This window comes from Ciconia boyciana, chromosome 5 (genome assembly GCF_034638445.1).
Source record: "Ciconia boyciana chromosome 5, ASM3463844v1, whole genome shotgun sequence".
Classification (NCBI taxonomy): Eukaryota; Metazoa; Chordata; class Aves; order Ciconiiformes; family Ciconiidae; genus Ciconia; species Ciconia boyciana.
The window spans coordinates 84,969,207-84,989,299 of NC_132938.1; the positions used below are offsets into that span (position 1 = coordinate 84,969,207).

At 46.3% G+C, this 20,093-nt stretch overlaps 2 protein-coding genes across 8 annotated transcripts in view; one reads left to right on the top strand and one right to left on the bottom strand.

Annotated features, from left to right (window-relative positions):
- BMP2K (BMP2 inducible kinase) overlaps positions 1 to 10,530 on the top strand; it is a 67,802-nt gene extending 57,272 nt beyond the window's left edge. For all 3 annotated transcript variants that reach the window (XM_072861360.1, XM_072861359.1, XM_072861361.1), the window contains one exon: positions 4,948 to 10,530. In XM_072861360.1, the coding sequence (XP_072717461.1) occupies positions 4,948 to 6,386 (1,439 nt within the window). In that variant the 3' untranslated portion in view covers positions 6,387 to 10,530. The remainder of the gene's footprint in view (positions 1 to 4,947) is intronic.
- Positions 10,531 to 12,088: 1,558 nt separating this feature from the next.
- PAQR3 (progestin and adipoQ receptor family member 3) lies at positions 12,089 to 19,819 on the bottom strand. Of its 5 annotated transcripts, none has more exons than XR_012042656.1 (8): positions 19,516 to 19,819; positions 19,266 to 19,428; positions 17,858 to 18,013; positions 16,904 to 17,101; positions 15,326 to 15,416; positions 14,856 to 15,004; positions 14,499 to 14,555; positions 12,089 to 13,164 (listed from the first exon to the last, which is right to left on the bottom strand). XR_012042656.1 is itself a non-coding variant. In XM_072862430.1 (7 exons), the coding sequence occupies exons 1-6, from the start codon at positions 19,698 to 19,700 to the stop codon at positions 14,862 to 14,864; spliced, it is 873 nt and encodes a 290-aa protein (XP_072718531.1). In that variant the 5' UTR covers positions 19,701 to 19,819; the 3' UTR covers positions 12,089 to 14,555; positions 14,856 to 14,861. The 5 variants fall into 5 exon arrangements, 2 of the variants coding, with proteins under 2 accessions (XP_072718531.1, XP_072718530.1); XR_012042655.1 differs by having other exon boundaries at positions 14,320 to 14,555; positions 19,516 to 19,817; XR_012042654.1 differs by having other exon boundaries at positions 14,048 to 14,555; positions 19,516 to 19,817.
- Positions 19,820 to 20,093: the final 274 nt, after the last annotated feature.

A 20,093-nucleotide genomic window follows, 5' to 3' on the forward strand; every position in this document is an offset into this window, starting at 1 on the left:
TCTGCTGCCTGCTGGGAGAAGATGGCTCTGTTTGTTTACAACACCTCAACCCAAACTGAAGAATAAACCAAGATACTTGCTCTTTCTGGAGAGATAAAAGCGTGGGAGCAGTGAGGTCACCACTCTTGAAATACTTCAGCAATAAAAGTGTTTTCTTAAAATCCATGTAGCACGAGCAGTTGCTGCTCCCAGTGTCATCTGCCATGTCCCAGTTGCTCTCCTGTTGAAGTTGTGCATGTAGGGCCATACGGGTTTGTGGGAAATTTTAGTAAGTGAGCTGTTACGGTGGCTTTTGAGTTTCTAACCTCTGCAAAATTCATTGTCTTTTTGATTATTCTGAGTCTGTACACAATACAGTAACATAAATTTCCTGCTGCGATAAAGAAGTATTGTTCATAACTCTGACAAGGAGATGGTGGACAAGGAGGAATGTCAGGGCTAAAGAGCTAGAAATTCAGAAACCCTGTGCAGAAATCACTTGTAGTGAAAGGAGGGGTTTGAAGCTGATGAGCTAAAAGGCAGTTAATTGCCTGGTGCTGTAATGATGCACAGCTGGAAAAATAAATATGCTTGCTATCTCTTTGAGTGGCCTCAGAGTGGAGATATTCCAGAAAATGTTTTCCCACGTGCAGGGACAGACATTTACAAATACACAGGCTCAGGCTTCCTTTTCCGGCGTGCTGCTTCATTCTTGCCATCAAAAAGGGAGTTGTATGCTAAATTCAGTGTGCGATGGCTTAGCCCCGTTACCTGTAGTAGAACAAGAGGCCACAAAACTGACTAGTGCCAAGACAGATTGCTGTGTAGAAAATATTGTAAAAATGAACAGGTACTTCAAATTTTCAGTAATCTTGCTAGTTATTGAAGCACCTTCCACGTCCCTGCCTCTGTCAATGAGCAATGTGCTCAGCATTTCCGGGACGAGTGGTTTGGAGTTCAAACTATGTGAACGAAACACGTAGCTTCATACCTAGCGAGCACGCAGTCTCTGTATTTACTGTAGAACACCAATCTCCAGCAGGTGGGATTGCTCCATGAATTGTTCCTGACTTCATCCCAGTTTTTCGAGAGATGGTAGTTCTTGGACTCGAGAAAGGAAATCTAGAATACTAATGCAGCTCCCTTAAAAACTAGGTTGTCTGGATGACTGATTCCCAAAATTGTTTGCGGTGTGTTGTCAGCCAGAATAACAGTTACAGGTGGGTCTGTTAGGAGATGTTGGAATGGCTCACGTGCCAGTATGAATGCATGGAGTATGGCTTGGGAAATGGCTCCAAGTGCTTTGCCATGCATTGTCGAGTCCTGCTTGCTGTACGTTCTGTCCAGGGAGGTCTGCTACTGAGAGCTAAACATCGTGTGGCTTAAATGACGTAAATGAGTAAGTCGGCAGTTGTTGGTAGAGGTTGGCTTTTTTTGTCTTGTTGGTGTCCTTTGCAGTTTGTTTTCCAGTGAGTGTGACTGTGGCAGCAATCAACAAACAAGAGTTAAACCTTTTGGGAAGTCGGGTATATTAGATATACTGCGGTTCAGTTCTTGTCTTCAAAAAAAATTACTTTATAAATTGCTTTCTGCATATGGAAATTATGTACAAAGGTATAATCGTTCCTTGGCAGTGTAAACTCATGTGGCTATTGACATACATAAAAGGTTGGGGATTTTTGTTGTGTAAGCGGTGTTAACGTCTAACCTAGAAATATTTCCTTGTTTTTCTCCTTTTAAATCTAATTGCATTTATGTTACCGTTAGTGTTTCAGTAAATATTGGAAACAGCAGGATTCGGCAGATAGGGGGTTATATAGTGCAATGTGAAGGCGGTACCTTTGGGAAATCTAAAGTAAGAAGTCAAATAATCCAGATTGTAATTTAGTGGGTAAAGCAAATATGTAGTATTTAAAATTACAGTAGATAAGAAGCAATCTGACACCAGAAGCAAAGAAGAAACAGCTCAAAGCCCTAATCACCTGATGTTTTTAGTCATTCTGATCGTCTTGTTTTTAAATCCATACATAAAATATATTGCTGCAGAATTTTTATTGTTATTTTAAGTGTAATTGCAAAAGAGCAAAATGGCTACTGGATGAAGAAATCGGCTATTAATTCCTTTTAAAAAAGGGGGAAACTGTTCTTGTAAAATTTAACATTCTGGTCTAAACTGGAGCATAGAAAGAAAAAATCTGCCTTGGCCTGGAAGTGGCTAATTTCCTTGTGACAGAAGAAATTACCTGAGAAATTATTTTGTATATTACAAGAACAAGAGAGTCACGAGCTGGATTCTGGCTGAAGATTTTTTTCAGAGAAATAACTGGTGCGCGCATCCATCCCCAGCTTTTTCAATCCTGTGAACACATTGAGTTGATGAAATTTCAGCGATGGTTTACCGGAAGGTGTTCGTTTTGGTTAGGTGAGAGGGTCAGCAGTCTAGCACACTGCTGCGAAGAGAGCGCGTTAACGACTGCTCTAACGAGGACCAGTCCCCGTCCCCAGGTTTGTGACAGAAACTGAAGAGAGGAAGAAATTTGCATCCAGTACTCAGGCTGTACTGGGTTCGGGGCACGGTATCTCGCTGGCGAAGGCTGTGAAGTGGGGTACTGGATGTTCCTAGCCGGGTAAAAGTGAACTCCGTGTGGCCATTAGGCAAGTGTAAACTGGCTGTCAGCCCAAGTCCTCGCTGGCGCAAGCAGAAACGCAGTCGGTTTTGCCGTTGTTCTGGCCCCCATCTGAAGGTTGGTACCCCCATGATGTTCAGCCTGGAGCGACTGTAATATAGCCTCACTTTCAAGTGTTGCACACAAATTTGCCGTAGTTGCTCTGTGTCTGCAAAGAGGTGAATTACCATTGCTGTTAGCAGCGTTACATGTTCAATTATACGTTCTTAAAGCAGCGTGGCTGCCGTGTGGTCTGTGTCCCAGAGAAAAGAATATGTCAAGAGCAAATATGCTTTCCCCAGCTGAGACCAAGTGTTTCGCTTTTCCTCCTACTCATTCTCTTCAGATGGAAATCCGACAGTCAGTTATGCCCCAGAAAACGTCTCGCTGCAGCAGCGGGGCTCCAGCATAGGGAGAAACTTGTTTTGTGTAACTCTGAGTGCCATAGCAATGGCACTACACAGGCTTACCTGGTCTGCGTGCTCTTGCCATCTGTTTCGTTGACTGATGCAGTTTTTACTGCTCCCAGTATTTCTAAGTCAAGCACCCCACGAGAGAGTCATCAGTGAATTACTCTCTTAGCTCTAGTTGTCAGAGAGTAAATAGCGGGGATGGAGGCGTTGGTGTCAAATGAATAGATAAATTTCCTTCCCACAGAGAAGCTGAGCTGACAGATCCTTTTTAGAAACAAACAAGAAAACACTTCTTTCAAACTTAAGTTAAAGTAGTAGCTTTTTTTTTTTTTGCCTGGATTGCTACACTAGAAGTTAGAAGGAGCTTCAGTGTCACTAGAGGAAAAGACGTTCCCTAAGCATAGGTTTGACATGCCAAGGCAAATACTGCTTTCAAAAAAAAACCAACCAAAAACCACCAGCCCAAAAAAGGTAAAAGCTCTCCTGTGTTGCTGTCACCGTGTGTGCTTTGTTGGCATTAGCGGTGGGGAAGGCCCTGATGGAGAGGGGCTGTTTCTGCTGAAACCGAGGGGAGCACCTGGGGAGACCTTTTCAAATGCCCAAATGATGGCAGTGACCATCAAGCTTAACTCTCAGTGGGATTTATGAGTCAAATTGTAGCTTTGGACCTGACTGGGGGGAGGGAGGGAGGATTTCAAACCAAGACACTTGTTGGAAAACATCCTTGTTCCTGCATCTCCATTTCCATGGTGTTACGTTAACCCCTTACCTTGCGATCTCCCCATAGGGATTGCTGTCTTGCCCGTTTCCCTTTGTATGCCTCAAAACACACTAGGGAGGCAAAAACCCCCAAGCCCCGTAGCTCTGTGGTGGCTGTTGGCAGGCTCCAAGTCCCGCTTGGTTGGCTGACGTAAGGGGTTGGCACCCTCGAGGGCAGGACAGAGAGATCGTGACCTCACGTAATCTTCCCTGCAGCTTGGACATGAACGAACAGCTTCTCTCTCAACCAGTCCCTAATTTCCATTGACCTTAGAGGAACCCAGTTATCTTGGAGATGTTGTGTAGGATTGTCCCGTGCTGTGAAAGCTTGGGAGAGGAAGGACTGGGGGGACTAACAGCGTGTCATGCACTCGTTTCCTATTTGAAACTACACTGAATATGTCAGTGTTGCCACGCATACCTGACTGCGTGGTAAAAACCTTAGTACAGTGGGTTAGGCTTGGAGAACCTCTTCAAAAGGCGGCCTTAAGGGATGTGTTTGTCAACAAGGTGCATTTGTTCTGGTATACAGACAAGGCACAGCAGACTGGTTGGTAGGCCGGCAGAGCAGAGCCCTCTGATGTCTGTTGTTGTTTAAAATGGTATCCAAGATCTGAAGTCAATTATCTGAAATTGCTAAATAGTTTTCTTTTGCCTATGCTGACTGTTTTAGTGACTAGAGCAATAAGTTTGTCAGAGCAGACTATCAAAGCGCAGATGCACTTCCAGAAAGAGGTAGGCTGCTTTAAAAACAAAAAACCAACCAAAACTTAACATCTTTCAGGCACGCTGGCTCCAGTTCCCCGAGGGAGCAGCCGCGTAACGCCTGTGTTTACAGCGCTGGCTCTAGAGATCACCCGTGCCCATTGGTCCCTCCTCCACACCCCAAAAATACTAGTATTGTATTTCTAGACATCTTGTGCTTGCAGAGTAAAGCCAGAAGGTCTGACTATAGATCAATTTTATGAGTGGTGGTTGAAATATTAGGTCTCGTTTTACCTTATTTCCCTCAGTACAGAATATATGTTTGCATCATCTCTTGGTATGTGTGGCTAAGGTGTGTGTGGAATAAGTGTTGACTTCAAGAGTGTATTTCAAGTTTTGTTTTGCGTTTTTCTTCGGACCTGCAGGTTCCCCTGGAAAACAAGCGGATAACTCAGCCAGCAATCAAGGAAATAACTTAGGGACTCCACCCAAGGCTGGAAAACTGAGCCATGCTTTTAGAGATCCCCGGCCAGGGAGGAAAGCTGCAGAGGGACAAGTGACAAAAGGTGGTGATGAGTCGGAGAGTGATTTTGAATCTGATCCTCCTTCTCCCAAGAGCAGCGAGGAAGAAGAAGAACAGGAGGATGAAGAAGTCTTGCAAGGAGAGAATGGAGACTTTAATGATGACAATGATACGGAACCAGAGAATTTAGGCCACCGACCTCTCCTCATGGACTCTGAGGAAGAGGTGGAGGAAGAGGAGGAAGAGAAGCAAAGTTCTGACTCCGATTCTGACCGTACCAAGCGAAAATCTGTGGAAGGGCTCCTGAGCAGTAGGTTCAGAGATGGCGTGGGCAGCGGTGAAATCAAAGAACCCAGTTCAATGCATACGTCCTTGTCTGAGGTGCCAAGTACTGTCATCAAGGAGAACCCTGGCCAAGAATTTGATGTGTTTGGGGCAGTGCCCTTTTTTACTCTGCAGCCTCAGACAAGAGAGAAGATGGACAAAGATGCCTCTTCTCAGATAGCTTTTCCCAGCCTGAACCAAGAGCAGGATGACTTCGATGTTTTCACAAAAGCCCCCTTCAGCAAAAAGGTGTCTCAGCAAGATGGCCAGGTGGCGGGAACTGAGCCTCTGCTCTCCCCCAGCTCTCCACGGAGCGTCGATATTTTTGGCTGCACCCCATTTCAGCCTTCCCTTCTCCCCAAGACCAGTGGGAGCAAAGAGGACCTGTTTGGGCTGGTTCCCTTTGAAGAGATCACAGGGAGTCAGCAGCAGCAGCAGAAGGTGAAGCAGCAGCGTAACCTGCAGAAACTCTCTTCCCGCCAAAGGCGCATGAAGCAGGAGGTCTCAAAGAACAATGGAAAGCGCCACCACGGCACCCCAACCACCACGAAGAAGGCGTTGAAACCGAGCTACCGCACGCCTGAGAGAGCCCGCAGGCACAAGAAAGCAGGCCGCAGGGACTCGCAGAGCAGCAACGAGTTCCTGACTATTTCAGACTCCAAAGAGAACATAAGCATTGCGTTGACTGACAGCAAAGATCGAACCAACCCTCTGCAGACAGACGAGAGTCTGCTGGATCCTTTCGGAGCCAAACCCTTCCACCCACCGGACTTGATGCGGCATCCCCAGCATCAAGGGTTTGGTGACAACCGCGGGGATCATGGCACGGTAGTAGTGGCTGGTAGACCTAGGCAGAGCTCCTTGCACGGAGCCATTCACGGCAGCGATGGGCTGAAAACAGATGACTTTGGTGCAGTACCCTTCACAGAACTGGTTGTGCAGAGCGTGCAGAGCCAGCAGCAACAGGCGCTAGAGTTAGATCCCTTTGGAGCAGCTCCGTTTCCTCCCAAACAGTGAATGCTTCCAAGGGGTTCCCCCTTCCACCTCTCCGAGTTACTTAATAGAGGTTTTAGTAGAGTAATTTATGTGGTTGAATTGAACAGGGGCATGGGTTGTACAGTTTGTTCAAGTTCAAGAAGGCATGGCCAACTTGCACGATGAAATTTAGAATGATGGCAGATTTTTTTTTTTTGAGAAAAATAGAAAAAACAAACCAGGAGCATCATTTTGTTCTGACAGATGGCTCCCAGAATGAAAAGAGAAATCAGATACGAATCGTTGTCTGTCACTGACTTTGGGCCCTGGAACATATTGTCATTCCGCACTTTTGCGTTGCCTTTTCAGTCCTCTCTGATGTGCTGAGATGGAGGGAGGGGGACGGGCAGAGATCACATGAGAAACGTTTTCCATACGTACAGGTAGGCTAATGGAGCTGTGGTGGTTCTTTGTGTCTCAGTCACAGTAGACCTAAGAACCAAAATGTACTAATATCCAGATTGATCTGCTGGAAATAGCTGAGTCTTTGCTTCCTAGGTGAAAACTACCTTTATTAATCATAAAAATAAAGAAGCCAAGTCCTCAAGGGGCTGTGGCCCAGAATTCCAGAGCACGGCTATGGCTTGGGACCTGGTAGACATCTATGCAGCTGCAGAGATGAAAGGCAGATTATTTTTTTGTGTGCCTAAACGTTCAAAGAATTTTTTTTTTTTTTTTTACAGTAAGTGCCATTAATGTAAAATAGCAAACTGGAAGTTTAGAGATAAAACTAAAGATACAGAGAATATAATGGTTTGTGAAACGAAAAGCCTGAATGTAGGGGAGTAAACCAGCAGGGATGCAGCCAGTGTTTGCAGCACTTTGAAGACGACTCAGTACGCTGGGAAGAGAGGCTGGTTTACACGAGGAAACCATTTGGCACATACGGAGTTTTTCAGATGACTTGTACAGTTGACTGCGAGATGCAACCATCAGATTTATTTGATTATAAATTGGGATTTGTGTCTGAAAATACCTTTTCTTTTCCTCTTGGATTTTTATTGCAAAGAAAACGTGTATTCTTTCAAACCTGTTGTTTTTTAAAATAATAATAATTTTATGAAATGACTGTAACCTAATGTTCTCTTAAGTCGTTATGAATCTACTATTGTACTTAAGTGTATTTTATAAGAAAGTTTTGCTAAATGCACTGAGCTTTGAAGAAACTTCTCTGAACCCGGATTTCTTTCGGAACAGAAGCAGTAAGCAGCAGGTAGCTTGCAGAAGCTGATGGCTACCGTACCAGTAACTGCATTTCACACCACGAAGCCTTACAGGCAGGACTCCTGTCCTGCGGCACAGTACCTCTGAGACATTAGGTGCACGAGACGTGGCTAAAAGCTTGGGAGCGCGTGGTGCCAGTAGGTGATGGGAAGGTGATGGGAACAGACTCATCGAGGACAAGATTTTGTTACCTGTTGTAGAAGCACGTGCTGTGGGTAGGCGGGACGGCTTCTCCGCTGCCTCGCAACTTGTGCCAAGCCACGTACGCGGTCTGCAGAGCGAGTACGACTCGGGACGGTCCAATTTCTCTGCCTTCTTTGCACGGCAGTCCTAAAGAGGAAGGCGGTGGTTCCTCGGCTTGTCTCAACTTTATATCCTGCTCTACCGAATGGTGATGAGTAGACAATTGGATGTTTATATATGGAGGACGTAAGCACTCGTGGTTGTGTGTCCCTGTGTCCCCCCGTCACAGGAGGTCAAGTGAAATATTTAGGGTTGTGCATTTTTGTTCCAAGTCTCCTGCTGGTTATACAGTCGTCCTGAGGTCTGTGAGGGTGGGGGGTGGACCCCTTACAATATTTGTTGAAAACAACGCATTAAAAACAAGTCGCTTGACTCCTTTGGGGGTTGGTTTGATAAAACGCTCCCTCGGATATATGTGAGATTGCTTCCCCTAGTCCTGGAATTTGGAAGAAGCTTATACGTATCTGTACACCTTCATTACCTTTATCTTCCTCGTTTCCATTTTTCTCACGGGGTGAAAGTGAAATATGACAGCTGTGCTTGGTTACGTATGCCTTTTTCAGGCTTAGAAATTAAGCTCTTAGGGGGTTATGAGTAGAAATGTTTCAACTCTATTTGCACAGGAGTTTCTTAGGCTTTATTACTACTGTTCTCACCTGGGTTTTTTGTACCAAAGGCTGTAAGAAGCGCACGCCAAGTTTTGTAGCATTTTCTGATACTCAGGTTAAGTGTCTTTTTTTTTTTTCCTTTTTTTTCTCTGTGCGTGCTTGTGAGCTGCCTTCCTACGGTTTCTTTCTGAAATGTTCCTTACGTGCCTAAAGAGCTGTTGGAACAGAATGCTATGACAAATGGGGCAGGTGGGTGGAAACAAAACGAGAATAAAACAACAGGCACCTGACCCATGGTCTTAAATGAGGCTAGTCCTGGCCAAAGCCATGCAGCCGCTGCTTTCCCTCGTGGAAAAGCAACTTCAGGGCTTGCTTGGCTGTTCGGTGCCAGAGGAAAGGGTTAACAACACGCGTAGGACTGGGGCTTAGCTCCACTGCCTGAAAGGAGGGGTGGTTCACTGCTGGACACGGAGGGAGAAGGCTGTGCATCGGCAGACTCAGTGTGGGCCTAAATGTTCAGGTAAATTAAGAGTAGAAGGAAGCGTGTTTGGTTTTTGTCTCTCTACCCTGAGACTTCAGGCTGAGGAGCGCTACAGGTTTTCCTTCTGTGGCGGGTTGGCTTGGTTTTTGGCAGAGGGTCCGTAAGTGGTTATACTGCAGTACAGGAAAGCTGAAGTGGGATTGTAGACAGAAACCAAGAGACGAGATATAAGCAAACTGTAAACCCAAGTTACTCTAAAACTGGCACAATGCCTCTGCCTGCATACGAGTCATGGCCAATGACATTTGCTTTCTAATGGCCTTAATAAACCTGGTTCTTTGTATTCTAGTTACGAAACAGGTTTTTGCTTAAATGTAACTTTTTTGTTTCTAGAGCTAAAATTATTTTATGCTTTCTTGTGACTGAAAAGAGATTAGTTTGCCTCGCTAAGGTGACTTGGCGTGGTGTATATTGTTTATACACAACTAAGCCCAAGTTTGGGTTTAATTTCAGCTAAGATTCGCTATTCAACAGAGACAAAATGTGGTACTGTCGGGGAAAGTGATATCCTTTCGCCTTTATTTGGTGTGTGTGCGTGCTCATGTGTGTGCTTGCCATGGAGTGCATCATGACCTTACCCGAAATACGGGAAAGACCTTGCTGTGCTAGACGTGTACCATACTGTCTGTGAAGACAATAATGGCAAGGTAAGGAACTGACGCTTCCCTTCCAAGAGAAAATACCGATTGATTTTTACAGCTTTTCTTTCAGCGTGTTGAATGACTGAACCACGGGCCTTTTAGCATCAGCTGCTCGAGAGAGAGATTCTGTCAAAAGGTACTAAGAAGCCCTTAATGGTTGTGGTCATAGAAAGAGGAGATAGTCGTGTTTGTCTGCAGACTCTCAAACGGCCTTGAGATGTGCGCGGTTGCTTTGGCTGACCTGCGTAATGTGGGGCCCGTCCATACCAGCCTTGGAGGAAACAACTTCTAATCATTCTGGGGGTCCCAGTTAGTAAACCCTTCAAGTACTGTGAAAATAAGTTGATATATTTGCTACTGTGAGAATAAGAGTTTATCTGGAGTTTTTTATACTACATTGTGTATTTTTATATATGAAAAGTATATATAAAATATACACATGCTCGCACACATCATGTGTCTCTCGGAGTTGCTGTGTTTTTAGTGACGCAGCAGCCACAATCACTTTAATGTGACTTGAGGGAGTGAATATGAGTCAAAGCTGCAAAAGAAAAAGAAGTGCGAAGGGTGGCTGCTGCATTACTTCCCTATAGTGCTTATTTTGAAAGGAGAATCAAGGAAATTGTGTGTATAGTTAAATTTGTGACTAAGGCATCACCTAATATTAAAGAGCATAAAAACTATTTTGAAATTGCTGGCATTCAGCTTTTAAGTGCACTTTCCTGAACTACACTTCCATTTCTTGTTAGACTTCAAGTTTCTAAAGCTTTTTTGTGTACCACTAAACAGAGAACTTTAACTTTTTTGTGAAACTGATGTACGTCATAAAATACTTGCAGTTGTTAAATAAACAAACATGGTAACAGTGACTTTGCAGGTCTCCTTAAACATCGCATTATTAAGTATTCCCATTTAGGCTTTAGTTTACTCACTATAAGCAATGATGCTTCTGCTGATTGCTTTTTGTGGCTGTAGGCTCCTGTCACACTTTAAAAAATGTTTTAAAATACTTGTAGTTGCTGCCCAATCGTCTTTCCTTGTCCAACTTGTTAAAAACCTCTTGATAATGCATTATTTTTAATTCCTTAGGTTCAGTATTACTCTTTAAAGCCTTCCTGCGGAACCGTGCCGAAAGGATGCGTTCCGATTCCTAGGCGGTAACCGAAACTCGGTCCCTTTTCTGTAGCCAACATGTTAGGAACAGTTCCCAATGCTATCCCCATGGACTTAGTTCTGCACCTGATCTTCGGGACATAATTTTAATGTGATTTGTCCCCCTTCCCCCAGTTGTTCACCAGAGCAGGTTTTTGGATGCTGCTTGTACTGATTTTACTCTTAGATAAGCTGCAGTAAGAAGGAAAACGGTCAAGAACAGAGGGAGCGGCAGTGGGACTCGGTTATAAATAGTAGCTTATGTCCTGGCTGTTCGGTCTTCTGACTATTGCCCGTTTCAGTCCAGTTTTGTTACAAGCAAATCCACGAGGAAATACAGTTTAACCGGAGGCTTCAGCTTAAACAAAAATGAACAACCATGGCTGTTAAATTCTTGCTTTAAACTGCTTTTCACAGATAACGAGGTCGTCTTCCATCCTCGTGCTGCCCACGGTTTAAAGGCTTGGCAGAGGGCGAGAGGCAGAAGATGTGGGGCAATCCCGAGGGTTACTGGTAATCAATGTTCTGTGAGCGCTACCCGTGTGCTGCAGGACAGGATGAGAATGGGTGCTGGTAACCGAGGGTGCAGAGTCATCCCTGCTGGCTGGCACAGCTGCCTGCTGTATGCACAGCCAGGGTACGCGTATGGTCGGAGCTTTTCTGCCCGTGCCGTCTCTGATAGAGGGCTTGTTTGTTTTCAGTCCCTGCCGTTACAAAAGCAGTTAAAAAACGCTCTGGCTACGGTTTTTGGTTTTGCAGCATAACTGCTAGTACTTGATTTCTCATCACTGCTTTTTGCATGCAGTTGAAGTACTTCTGTTAGGGCAAAAGCACATTTGCAAAGTTGAGGTGGGGAAGAGTCCTGTTGTTTCAGCTGAAGCAGAGTCAGGATGAACTGTTCCTTCTTCTGATTAGAACACAGCACCAGAAATGGCTGGAGCTCCTCAGATACGAACGAGGCCCTGCTGGGAAACTATCTGGATCTAAAGGCGGTAGGTTGCAAAGCTGAGTTAATCAGCAGATTCAGCTAGAGACGTTCCTCCAAAAACGCCTATAGCACACCGAGTACTGCTAGTAGAAGATACTACACGCAATACGGGAATAGTGCAGTTAGAACACCTGCCCTGCCCCTCCGTGCTGTGCCTTGCTAATTCAAGAGGCAGCCTCCCTGTATATTTACAATCCAGGGCAGGTGCGAGAAGTTGGGTGGCTGAGCAATTCACATCTGTCTCTTGGCTATGTCAGATGCAAGAATGGTGTTACTCCAAGAAAACATCCAATGAACTGAAATTTATTTACGCGTTCAGTATGTACATAAAAGACCATCATGCAGCTTGATAAGTTTTGTCAGGGTCATAAAAATGTACAGCTTTGCAGTCAGTTTCTTTATCCAGTGAAAACTGCTACAGTAGTTAGTTTACACACAAAAAAAAATACATTGGCAAACTATAAAGTCAGTATGCTTTCAATACACAAAGACACTTTCTGCAAATACTATTGTTCACGTAACACTGGAAACAAGGTTTTATACTTGCAGATTCCTTGTCAGGCTTCAGTAGTAGTAATCAGTGCACTTGAAACTTGCTTGGCTGTCCAGTTTAAAAAAGAAAAAAAATAATCAGTGTTTACACTGAAAGGCTCAAAGATCTGGGAGTTGAATCTTAAATGCAAAGTCAGTTCTTGCCACTGCTTGTTTCTGGAGTTGGAAAAAACCAAAAACCACCCACTGAACTTGACAGACAGTTAGCATTACTCTCCAGCACACCAGCAGAAAAGTCAGTATCCTGCCTTCTCCATCCCCGATGAGCGTTCAGGTGCCTGACAGCACATTTCCATCGCTATTCCGCGTCTCCTTGGCACACTCCTGACGAGAGAGGCTGAGGGAGCTGGGCTTGTTTAGCCCGGGGAGGAGGCAGCTTTGGGGGGACCTGACAGCAGCCTGCCCGCCCCAAGGAGGGCACTGCAAAAAGCCAGCCTCCCCCCTCTGACTAAGCTAAAGCCCGCCAAGGGAAAACCCTCCCCGAGAGGGAAGAGGCAATAGCATAGCATTGACAAGGCCGACAGTTGGTTAAGGGCTTCTCGTGTGTTACACGGCTTTTAGCGTGGTTGCCTAAGGCTTTCCTAGCCCGCTGCTAGGCAGTGCTGTCTCTTCCTTGGCCGCAGGTGTGAGACAACTGGTTTGCAATCTTACAAGGCCCCTATCAGTGGGCATCAAGCTGGCTGTTGTCACATGATCACAAAATACAACAGAAGATGCTGGGTCACTATCGAAGGCCACGCTGCAGGTAAGATGGGGAGTTGTGGCGAGGTCAGCTAGGACAGTTTATAATCCCAGAACAGAACGTTTCTGCCTGCAGCCAAAGGAGAAACAGTTAGGGTATCTCCCACTTTCTAACGCTAGCCATTCCGATGCAATCGCATGCTTTGACAGCTCTGAATCCCAAGCACTTAAAGTTTGGGACAAGTCATAACAGCATCTTGAGGCAAGCAGAGGAATCTCCAAATGGCTAATGCTAATACTCGATCGTGCAAAGCAGCAGCATTTGCTACCGCTGCTCAACTGAACTGCAAACACAAGCACAGCTGCTATACCGCAGCCACTTAAAATGTTGATTCTAACCCCAAAATCCAAGTAATTCCAATCCTGTTTCAAAAACTGGCACCCATTGAGCTTAATCAAGCTGAGCTACAGCTATCGAATAACCTGCGTATTTCATGTCTCCCCAGGGTTGAGTTTATAAGACATGGTTTCACGACAGATTCTAAAACTCGAGGCAACCTTTTTACTGTGGAAAGCTTATGGCGGTAAGTCATTGTCAGTAACAAAGTCTGCAAGTACAGTATAACACAACACACGTTAAAAGGCCAAAGTTCAGTGATTTGAATCCGCAGCAGGTTCACTACTTGGGGTGTGTTACCGCATCCTGTTAAACCAATGTAACTTAAAAAAATTCTTAGCAGCTCTACTGATTGCAAGATAGTAACAAACATGAACACGCAGACTTAGTGCTACTCCTGAAATATTTCAGAATACTAATTCCAAATTACCAAGGGGATCCAGAGAAATTTCTTGAAGTAATGGCACTACCCATATTGGGGGAGGCAATTTTTAAGATCTGAAATGAAGATATAGCTATGGTGGATGACATGTGATCTTATCCTCCAGAAAAAGGAAGAGAGCTTGTCCAGAAAAGTACAAGAGTCCCCTGAATTCAATTTTATACGTTACCATACCGATGCTGAAGCATAAGCATGTCGCTCAGACCACGACTCTGCAGGATGCAACGCACCGTACCACTGTGATTCAGATCCAAGACCAGGGCCCACAGTTACCAGGGTTTTACAAGCACACCGTCAGGAGCCAGTTCTTAATTATGCACTTGAACAAAATCTGAAAATCTGGTATATGAGCCTGTTAGCTCAGCAAGGGTAATTACTTCTGTTGTTCGTGTTTACCAAGCAAAAGAAACACTGCTGTGATCCGAATGCTGAGTTTTGCAGCCCACCTTTCCATTGTCCCGCTCCAGGAAGACCTGTCTTGTACTTGATTGCAGAACAGGAAATGACTGTCAGATCCTGGGCAATGCTCCTGGTTTTTTCAAAACTGCTAATAATATACTGTCCCAGCAAGCAGGTAACAGTCCAGAAGTCAGAAAAGGAACTGCCTCAGTGCTTAACTTCGTACCTCAGCTCCTTAGGTAAGGTCCAGACCCTCAAAGTCAGAAATTTCATTGCAGTGCCTCTGAAATGCAGTGGGGAAACAAGTTTAGTCATTACTATGCATATGAAATGACCAGCTCTTACCCGGTTTCCAGAAAATTCAGATCAATGCTTAGTACGCTGAAAACCTGACAAAAGCCTGAGGAAAAGGCTACTTAGGAACAAATACTAATGACTGCTCGAATAAAATCACCAATCAGCGTTTTCTTTGGGAAAGCTAATTAGGGAAGTTGACTGAAACTTGTGACAAGTTAAAACCAGGATTATTTAACCCTGTACTTGTTAGAATGTCCTATTCCCACAAGTATGAAAACTGCTATACCTTCGCTCACAAGTCTGCGCTATACTCGGGACAGGGCTTGCTGTGTCGATATTGCATGATGTACACTGTGGATTGATGCCACCAGTACAGCATCACCACCGCAAGGATATGCCATACTTGGTGACTCGAGCCGAGGTAGTTCAACTGTCCTGTGGGGAAGAAAAAGGGCAAGTGGTTAAGCTGTTAAATTCAGCAACAACTCATGCATTGCAATTAGCAATCAGTCTCCTCCAAAGCTCAACTATACGCTCCACTTGCTGGGAGGCAGTGGAAGTTCTTTAACGAACTTGATCAGAAGTTGTCTGCCTTCTTTTGATGCAAATACACGCAGTGTTTTACTCTATATGAGAATACTTCACGTAGAACATGGTCAACCTGTTCTCTCACAGGAAGTTCAGGACTTGCAGCAAGGACTGTGACACTGCAGGAAGCTTAACTGCAGAGAAAACACCCAGAAGAGAATTTCCTACCTGGGAAGTATCTTTCTGGAACTTTGGAAATATAGAAGAGAAAAGCTACAGCAGCGATGAAGTACATGACAACTACACGCGGAGCAAACTCCTGCAAAAGAAAAGGAAGCTCTCCTATTCTGTTAGAAGGTAAAAATAGAAAAAAAAAAAAAAGGCCCTAAAGATCAGAAAGAAAAAGGCATGACAAAACTGAATCTTACTTCACTGCCTATGTTATCTATGGACAAAATCCAACAGGGAAGCAAATGCCAAAGTTTGGGAAAATCTGAATGGGAAGAAACTTGTTTTATCACGACCTCTCTGCTTCAATACGCAAGCTACTGAGTGTTTCTGTGCAGCCCACAGCAGACATGGTATCTGTCAGTAAAAGGACGTCTTCCCATACACCCATCTTACGCAGAACGGCCAGGATAAGTGAGAAGGATGACTTCAGTGCAAAATCTCATTTACCGGTTGGGACTGCAGTCGCTAGAACCCAAGGCCACAGCAGTACTACGTACTGGATGGTAAATAATCAAGCAACCAGTTCATGAGTTGCTTTTTGTTTTCCTTAACAGAAAGTTTTGTTACCAGAAGCAGAGCATTTTTCTGAAGTCTAGAAACAAAATGCGTACCGTACGTACCATTCCGCTATACCAGGAGAAACTAAATGGGAGGAAGATGTGGGCGGACAACTACTTTTTATATGATTTCTAGAAGGCCAGTGTTAAATGCCCTGTTTAAAGGCTATGTATCTTCATAAATGTTGCTCTTCCACATTCAACAGCAGCTCTGGAGTGGGCTAAACCATCACCCCAGGTGACAGTCCTCCAGCAGAGCCTGTCTAAGAACGTGCACAGTTACTGCTTACTATGAACAGAAAACGTTTTCTTCAGCACAATTAGGTCCCTGGGTTATTGCAATGAGTTCTGGGGTTTTCATATTGGGGCATACCTTCCTGTCTTTAGCTGTACTGTGCTGCTTGTTTTTCAGAGCATAATTCTAAGTGGTAAAACAAGAACAGGAAAATAGTTCAGTAACTTCACAGTGATGTTAAATGAGGGTTGCCTAAGAGACAGAGGGCTGAGTAGGCAAATACTGATTTTTGCTGCCAAGCCAGGGAACAGAAGAGGAAGCAAATAATCATCCCATCAGTGTCTTCTGGTTCCCCTCTCTCCTCTCAGTCTGTGGAGGCGGACAGCCCAGAGCACTTGTGCAGCCGGACAGACTGCTTCCCACTCTGCAGCCGACTCAGCTCTTCGCTCCTGTCCCTCGCCCTGGGGCGAGCGAGGGCGCAGTCCACCTACACAGGCTGCTCTGTCCCTCAGGCAGATAGGCTCAGTCACATTTGTATCCGGTCTTCCTTCTCACGGTGCAGTTTTAAATCAGTAAAGCAGATTTAATCTACTCAACCTGTTTGCTGCTTCTCAATAAATTTCTAAGTGTTTGCATTGGGATTGTATCGTCCAAAAGAATTCTGTACTTCAGGGAATTTTAATTAGTGCTGCTTCCTCCGCATTTCCCAAAGTGTAAGAGGACTGAAGGAAGATGGCAAGTGAAAAGCAAAAGGGAATCTTATTTCCTTTTTTTTTCTTTTACCTGAACAATAGATGCACCGATGCCGCCGTTGAGCCAAACCCAGTGGATGGTGGGAATAATTCCATATCCAGACACTGAGCAAAAGATGATGGAGCGCAGTCTGTGCCACTGTTGCGTGAGGTAACTGGGATGAATCTGAGCAAAAAATACTGCCAAGATCATTGCCAGCACAGTGATTAAATATACCTGACGCCAGTACTGAGAAAAAAAGAAATAAAAGCAAGTTTGTGGGTGTTCTCATTGTGCGTACAAGTAACCTCTGGGTAGAAAGTTTACATTGCTAAATGTACCGATATATCAATTCTCCTGTCACTGCTGCGAGCACCAATGATGAGATTTGAATGAACAGACTTGTATTCATCAACTGACAGTGAGGGGAAGGGACTCCAGTGCTCGAGTACACCTGGCGGAATATCATTTATTCCAAGCAGTGCCTTCACCAAAACATTTTAAATACACCTCTGCCTACACAGACTTGTTCAACTACCCGATCGCTGCATCCACTGCAGACGTGGATGTAATCTAGGCCTTTGAAGGGAACTAATTTTACTTGTCCTCTATTAGATGAGGAGAAAATAAGCTTGTTTCTACCTCATGTAAGCTACCTAGTGGGAAATGATGTTTGAATTACTTGTGATGGGGACACATCCCACAATCACCCTCAAGCATTTGACAAAGGTAGGACCTGTGAAGTTTACCCTGCCGTCATATAAATGTAAATATTTTCTTGAGGCCTGTGTGATCGACAGCTTGAAAGGAAAACCTCAATTTGCCTATCACTTCAGCAAGCAGAGTTCTGCTGGTGTCAGAAGGAACTTGCTTCAGTTCCCATCTCTGTCTCCTGGCTCATGTTCTATTTGGACACCCTGCAATGAACCCCCTTCCTACGGCGTGGAAACTACAACAACGAGACCGCAGGAACTAAACGTACGTGAACAAGTGCTTCAAACTTACGTTATTACAATAAAATGCATAAAACACGCCTGACACATAGCAGCCCAGGATACCAATGGAAATTCCCGCATAATCTAATGCCATCCATCGTCGGCTGGTCTTCTCCGAGCGGTGACAACAGAAAAGATGATATCCCACTGAGCAAAGCATACAGACCTATACAAATGTTCAAACAAGGATGTATTAATCTCCTAAAAATCAACAGGGAGTATAGCAAGCTTAAACTCTGAAGCTTAAAGCATGCGACTGACCCGTTACGAGTTTTGCAGTGCAACTTGGTGTAGGCCATTATGATCCCTGCCAGTAATCAACAGCAACTAATGATGTAAGCTTCTCTGGCAGACTGAAGAAGGAACAGCAAACTTTGCAAGACTTGATAACCCCCAGTCGCACAGCTCAGAAAATTGGGCTTTTGCGGCGAAGACCGTGAGGCGAAGCGAAAAGCCAGTAGCCAAGGGAACAGGGCCACGTCTGCACGAGCGCAGTGGGATGATGCGTTCTGCTTGCCCAAACCACCACAAGCAGAAAGCAAAGCCCAAATCTGTCCTGACTGCCCAGCACCCAAGTTACTTTAGAGAGGCAACACAGAAGAAATTAAACTCCTACGCACAGGCTGCTTATTTGCTTCTAGGCTGGCATCATTTTTTTTCCCTGAGAAATGGTTTCTATGTTTCTCAGCAACCCTCAACAGGAGTAGCGAAGAGCACAACAGCAGTGCTTTCAAGCCGGCAAGGGAGTTTTCCCTGCTTCTAGCTATGCAAAGGCTAGGGAATATATACAGGGAATATCTTCAGGGAATATATACAGCGCTCTTTGGCTCTTCACGCTTCTTTAGGGACAGCATACTTTACAGGAGCTTCAGCGGTCTAATGGTGACACATTGAAGTCTGCTGCTGAGAACAGATTTCATCTGACACAGAAGGTGAAAAGTTAGAATCCAAGCCCTACTGCCATTCCAGAGCGCATCAGGCCACGGCCGATTTCCATGTTCTGGTGGCTGACCCCTTCCAGCAGCAAGTGCTGCTGTCTGGGGGCCACATCAGACACTACTGAACCCCCACGCCCTGCTGAAGCTGTGAAACATGGCCTCGGAGAATTTAGTTGTTTTCCACAGCCTCTCTCCTACGCCAGCTATGCTCAGTCCTCCCTGGTTTATTTCATATATTGAAGAGGTCAAAATCAACTCAACCGCCAAGCTTGCCAGTTACCTTTAAAAGCAATGCAATTTAAAACGTGCCTTCCCAGGTCTGACCCGAGCCTGTCTTGCTCTGCAGTCCTACGCGCACAGCGCGTGTGTAAGCACCGTCAGCGGGCTCTATCGCTCTCCTCCTCACCGAAGGCGCTCCCCTGAGGAAGCTCCCCGGCCCACGCCCGGGCAGCCGCGCCTCGGCGCGTACCCGGCCCCTACCTGGAAGCAGAAGAGGCAGACGGAGCAGATGACGAAGTCCTCTCGGGAGGCGCCGGCGGCCGGCAGGACGGCTGTCAGGTCGTAGATGCCCAGCGTGAAGAAGAGGACGAAGCCGAGCAGGTGGCTCCAGATGTTGACCGTCTCGTTGGAGAGGATGAAGAGGCTGCGAGGAGACACAACGGGGCGGGGGGGGTGTGAGGCGGGGCTCGGCCCGCCGGGCCCGGGGCGGTGCGGCGGGGGCTGCCCTCACCTCTTGAGGCAGAGGCGGGAAGGCAGGTAGGCCCGGTAGCCGTCGGTGATGTAGGGGTTGTCCTTCAGGAAGACGGGGATCTGCTCGTAGGTGTAGAGGCGGATGCCGCGGGGCACCAGCACGGGCCAGTACTGGTAGCTCCCCAGCTCGATGTAGTGGGCGCTCCGCAGCAGCTTCTGGTGCATCCTGCCCGCCGCGCCGCCTCAGCGCCCCGCCGCCCCGCCGCCGCATCGGACCGCCCGCCGCCGCCCCCCTCACGGGCCGCCGCCCGCCGAGACCGCCCGCATCGCCCCGCACCGCGCCTCACCACACGGCGCCGCGCCCGGCCCGCCCCGCCCCGTCCCGTCCCGTCCCGTCCCGCCCCGCCGCCTCCCGGGGACCGGCCGTGAGGGCGCTGGGCGCTGCGGGGGAGGGGAGGGAGCGGGCGCGTCGCGAGGCGATGGCGTCGCGAGGCGATGGCGTCACAGCGCGGCGGCTCCTCCTGCGGCGCCTGCGCGTTGTCGGCAGCACGTGGCGCGGGCGGCGGGCGCCTGGGGGCGCTCTTCCCCCCGCGCGTGGAGAGGCGCGCGGGCGGTCGC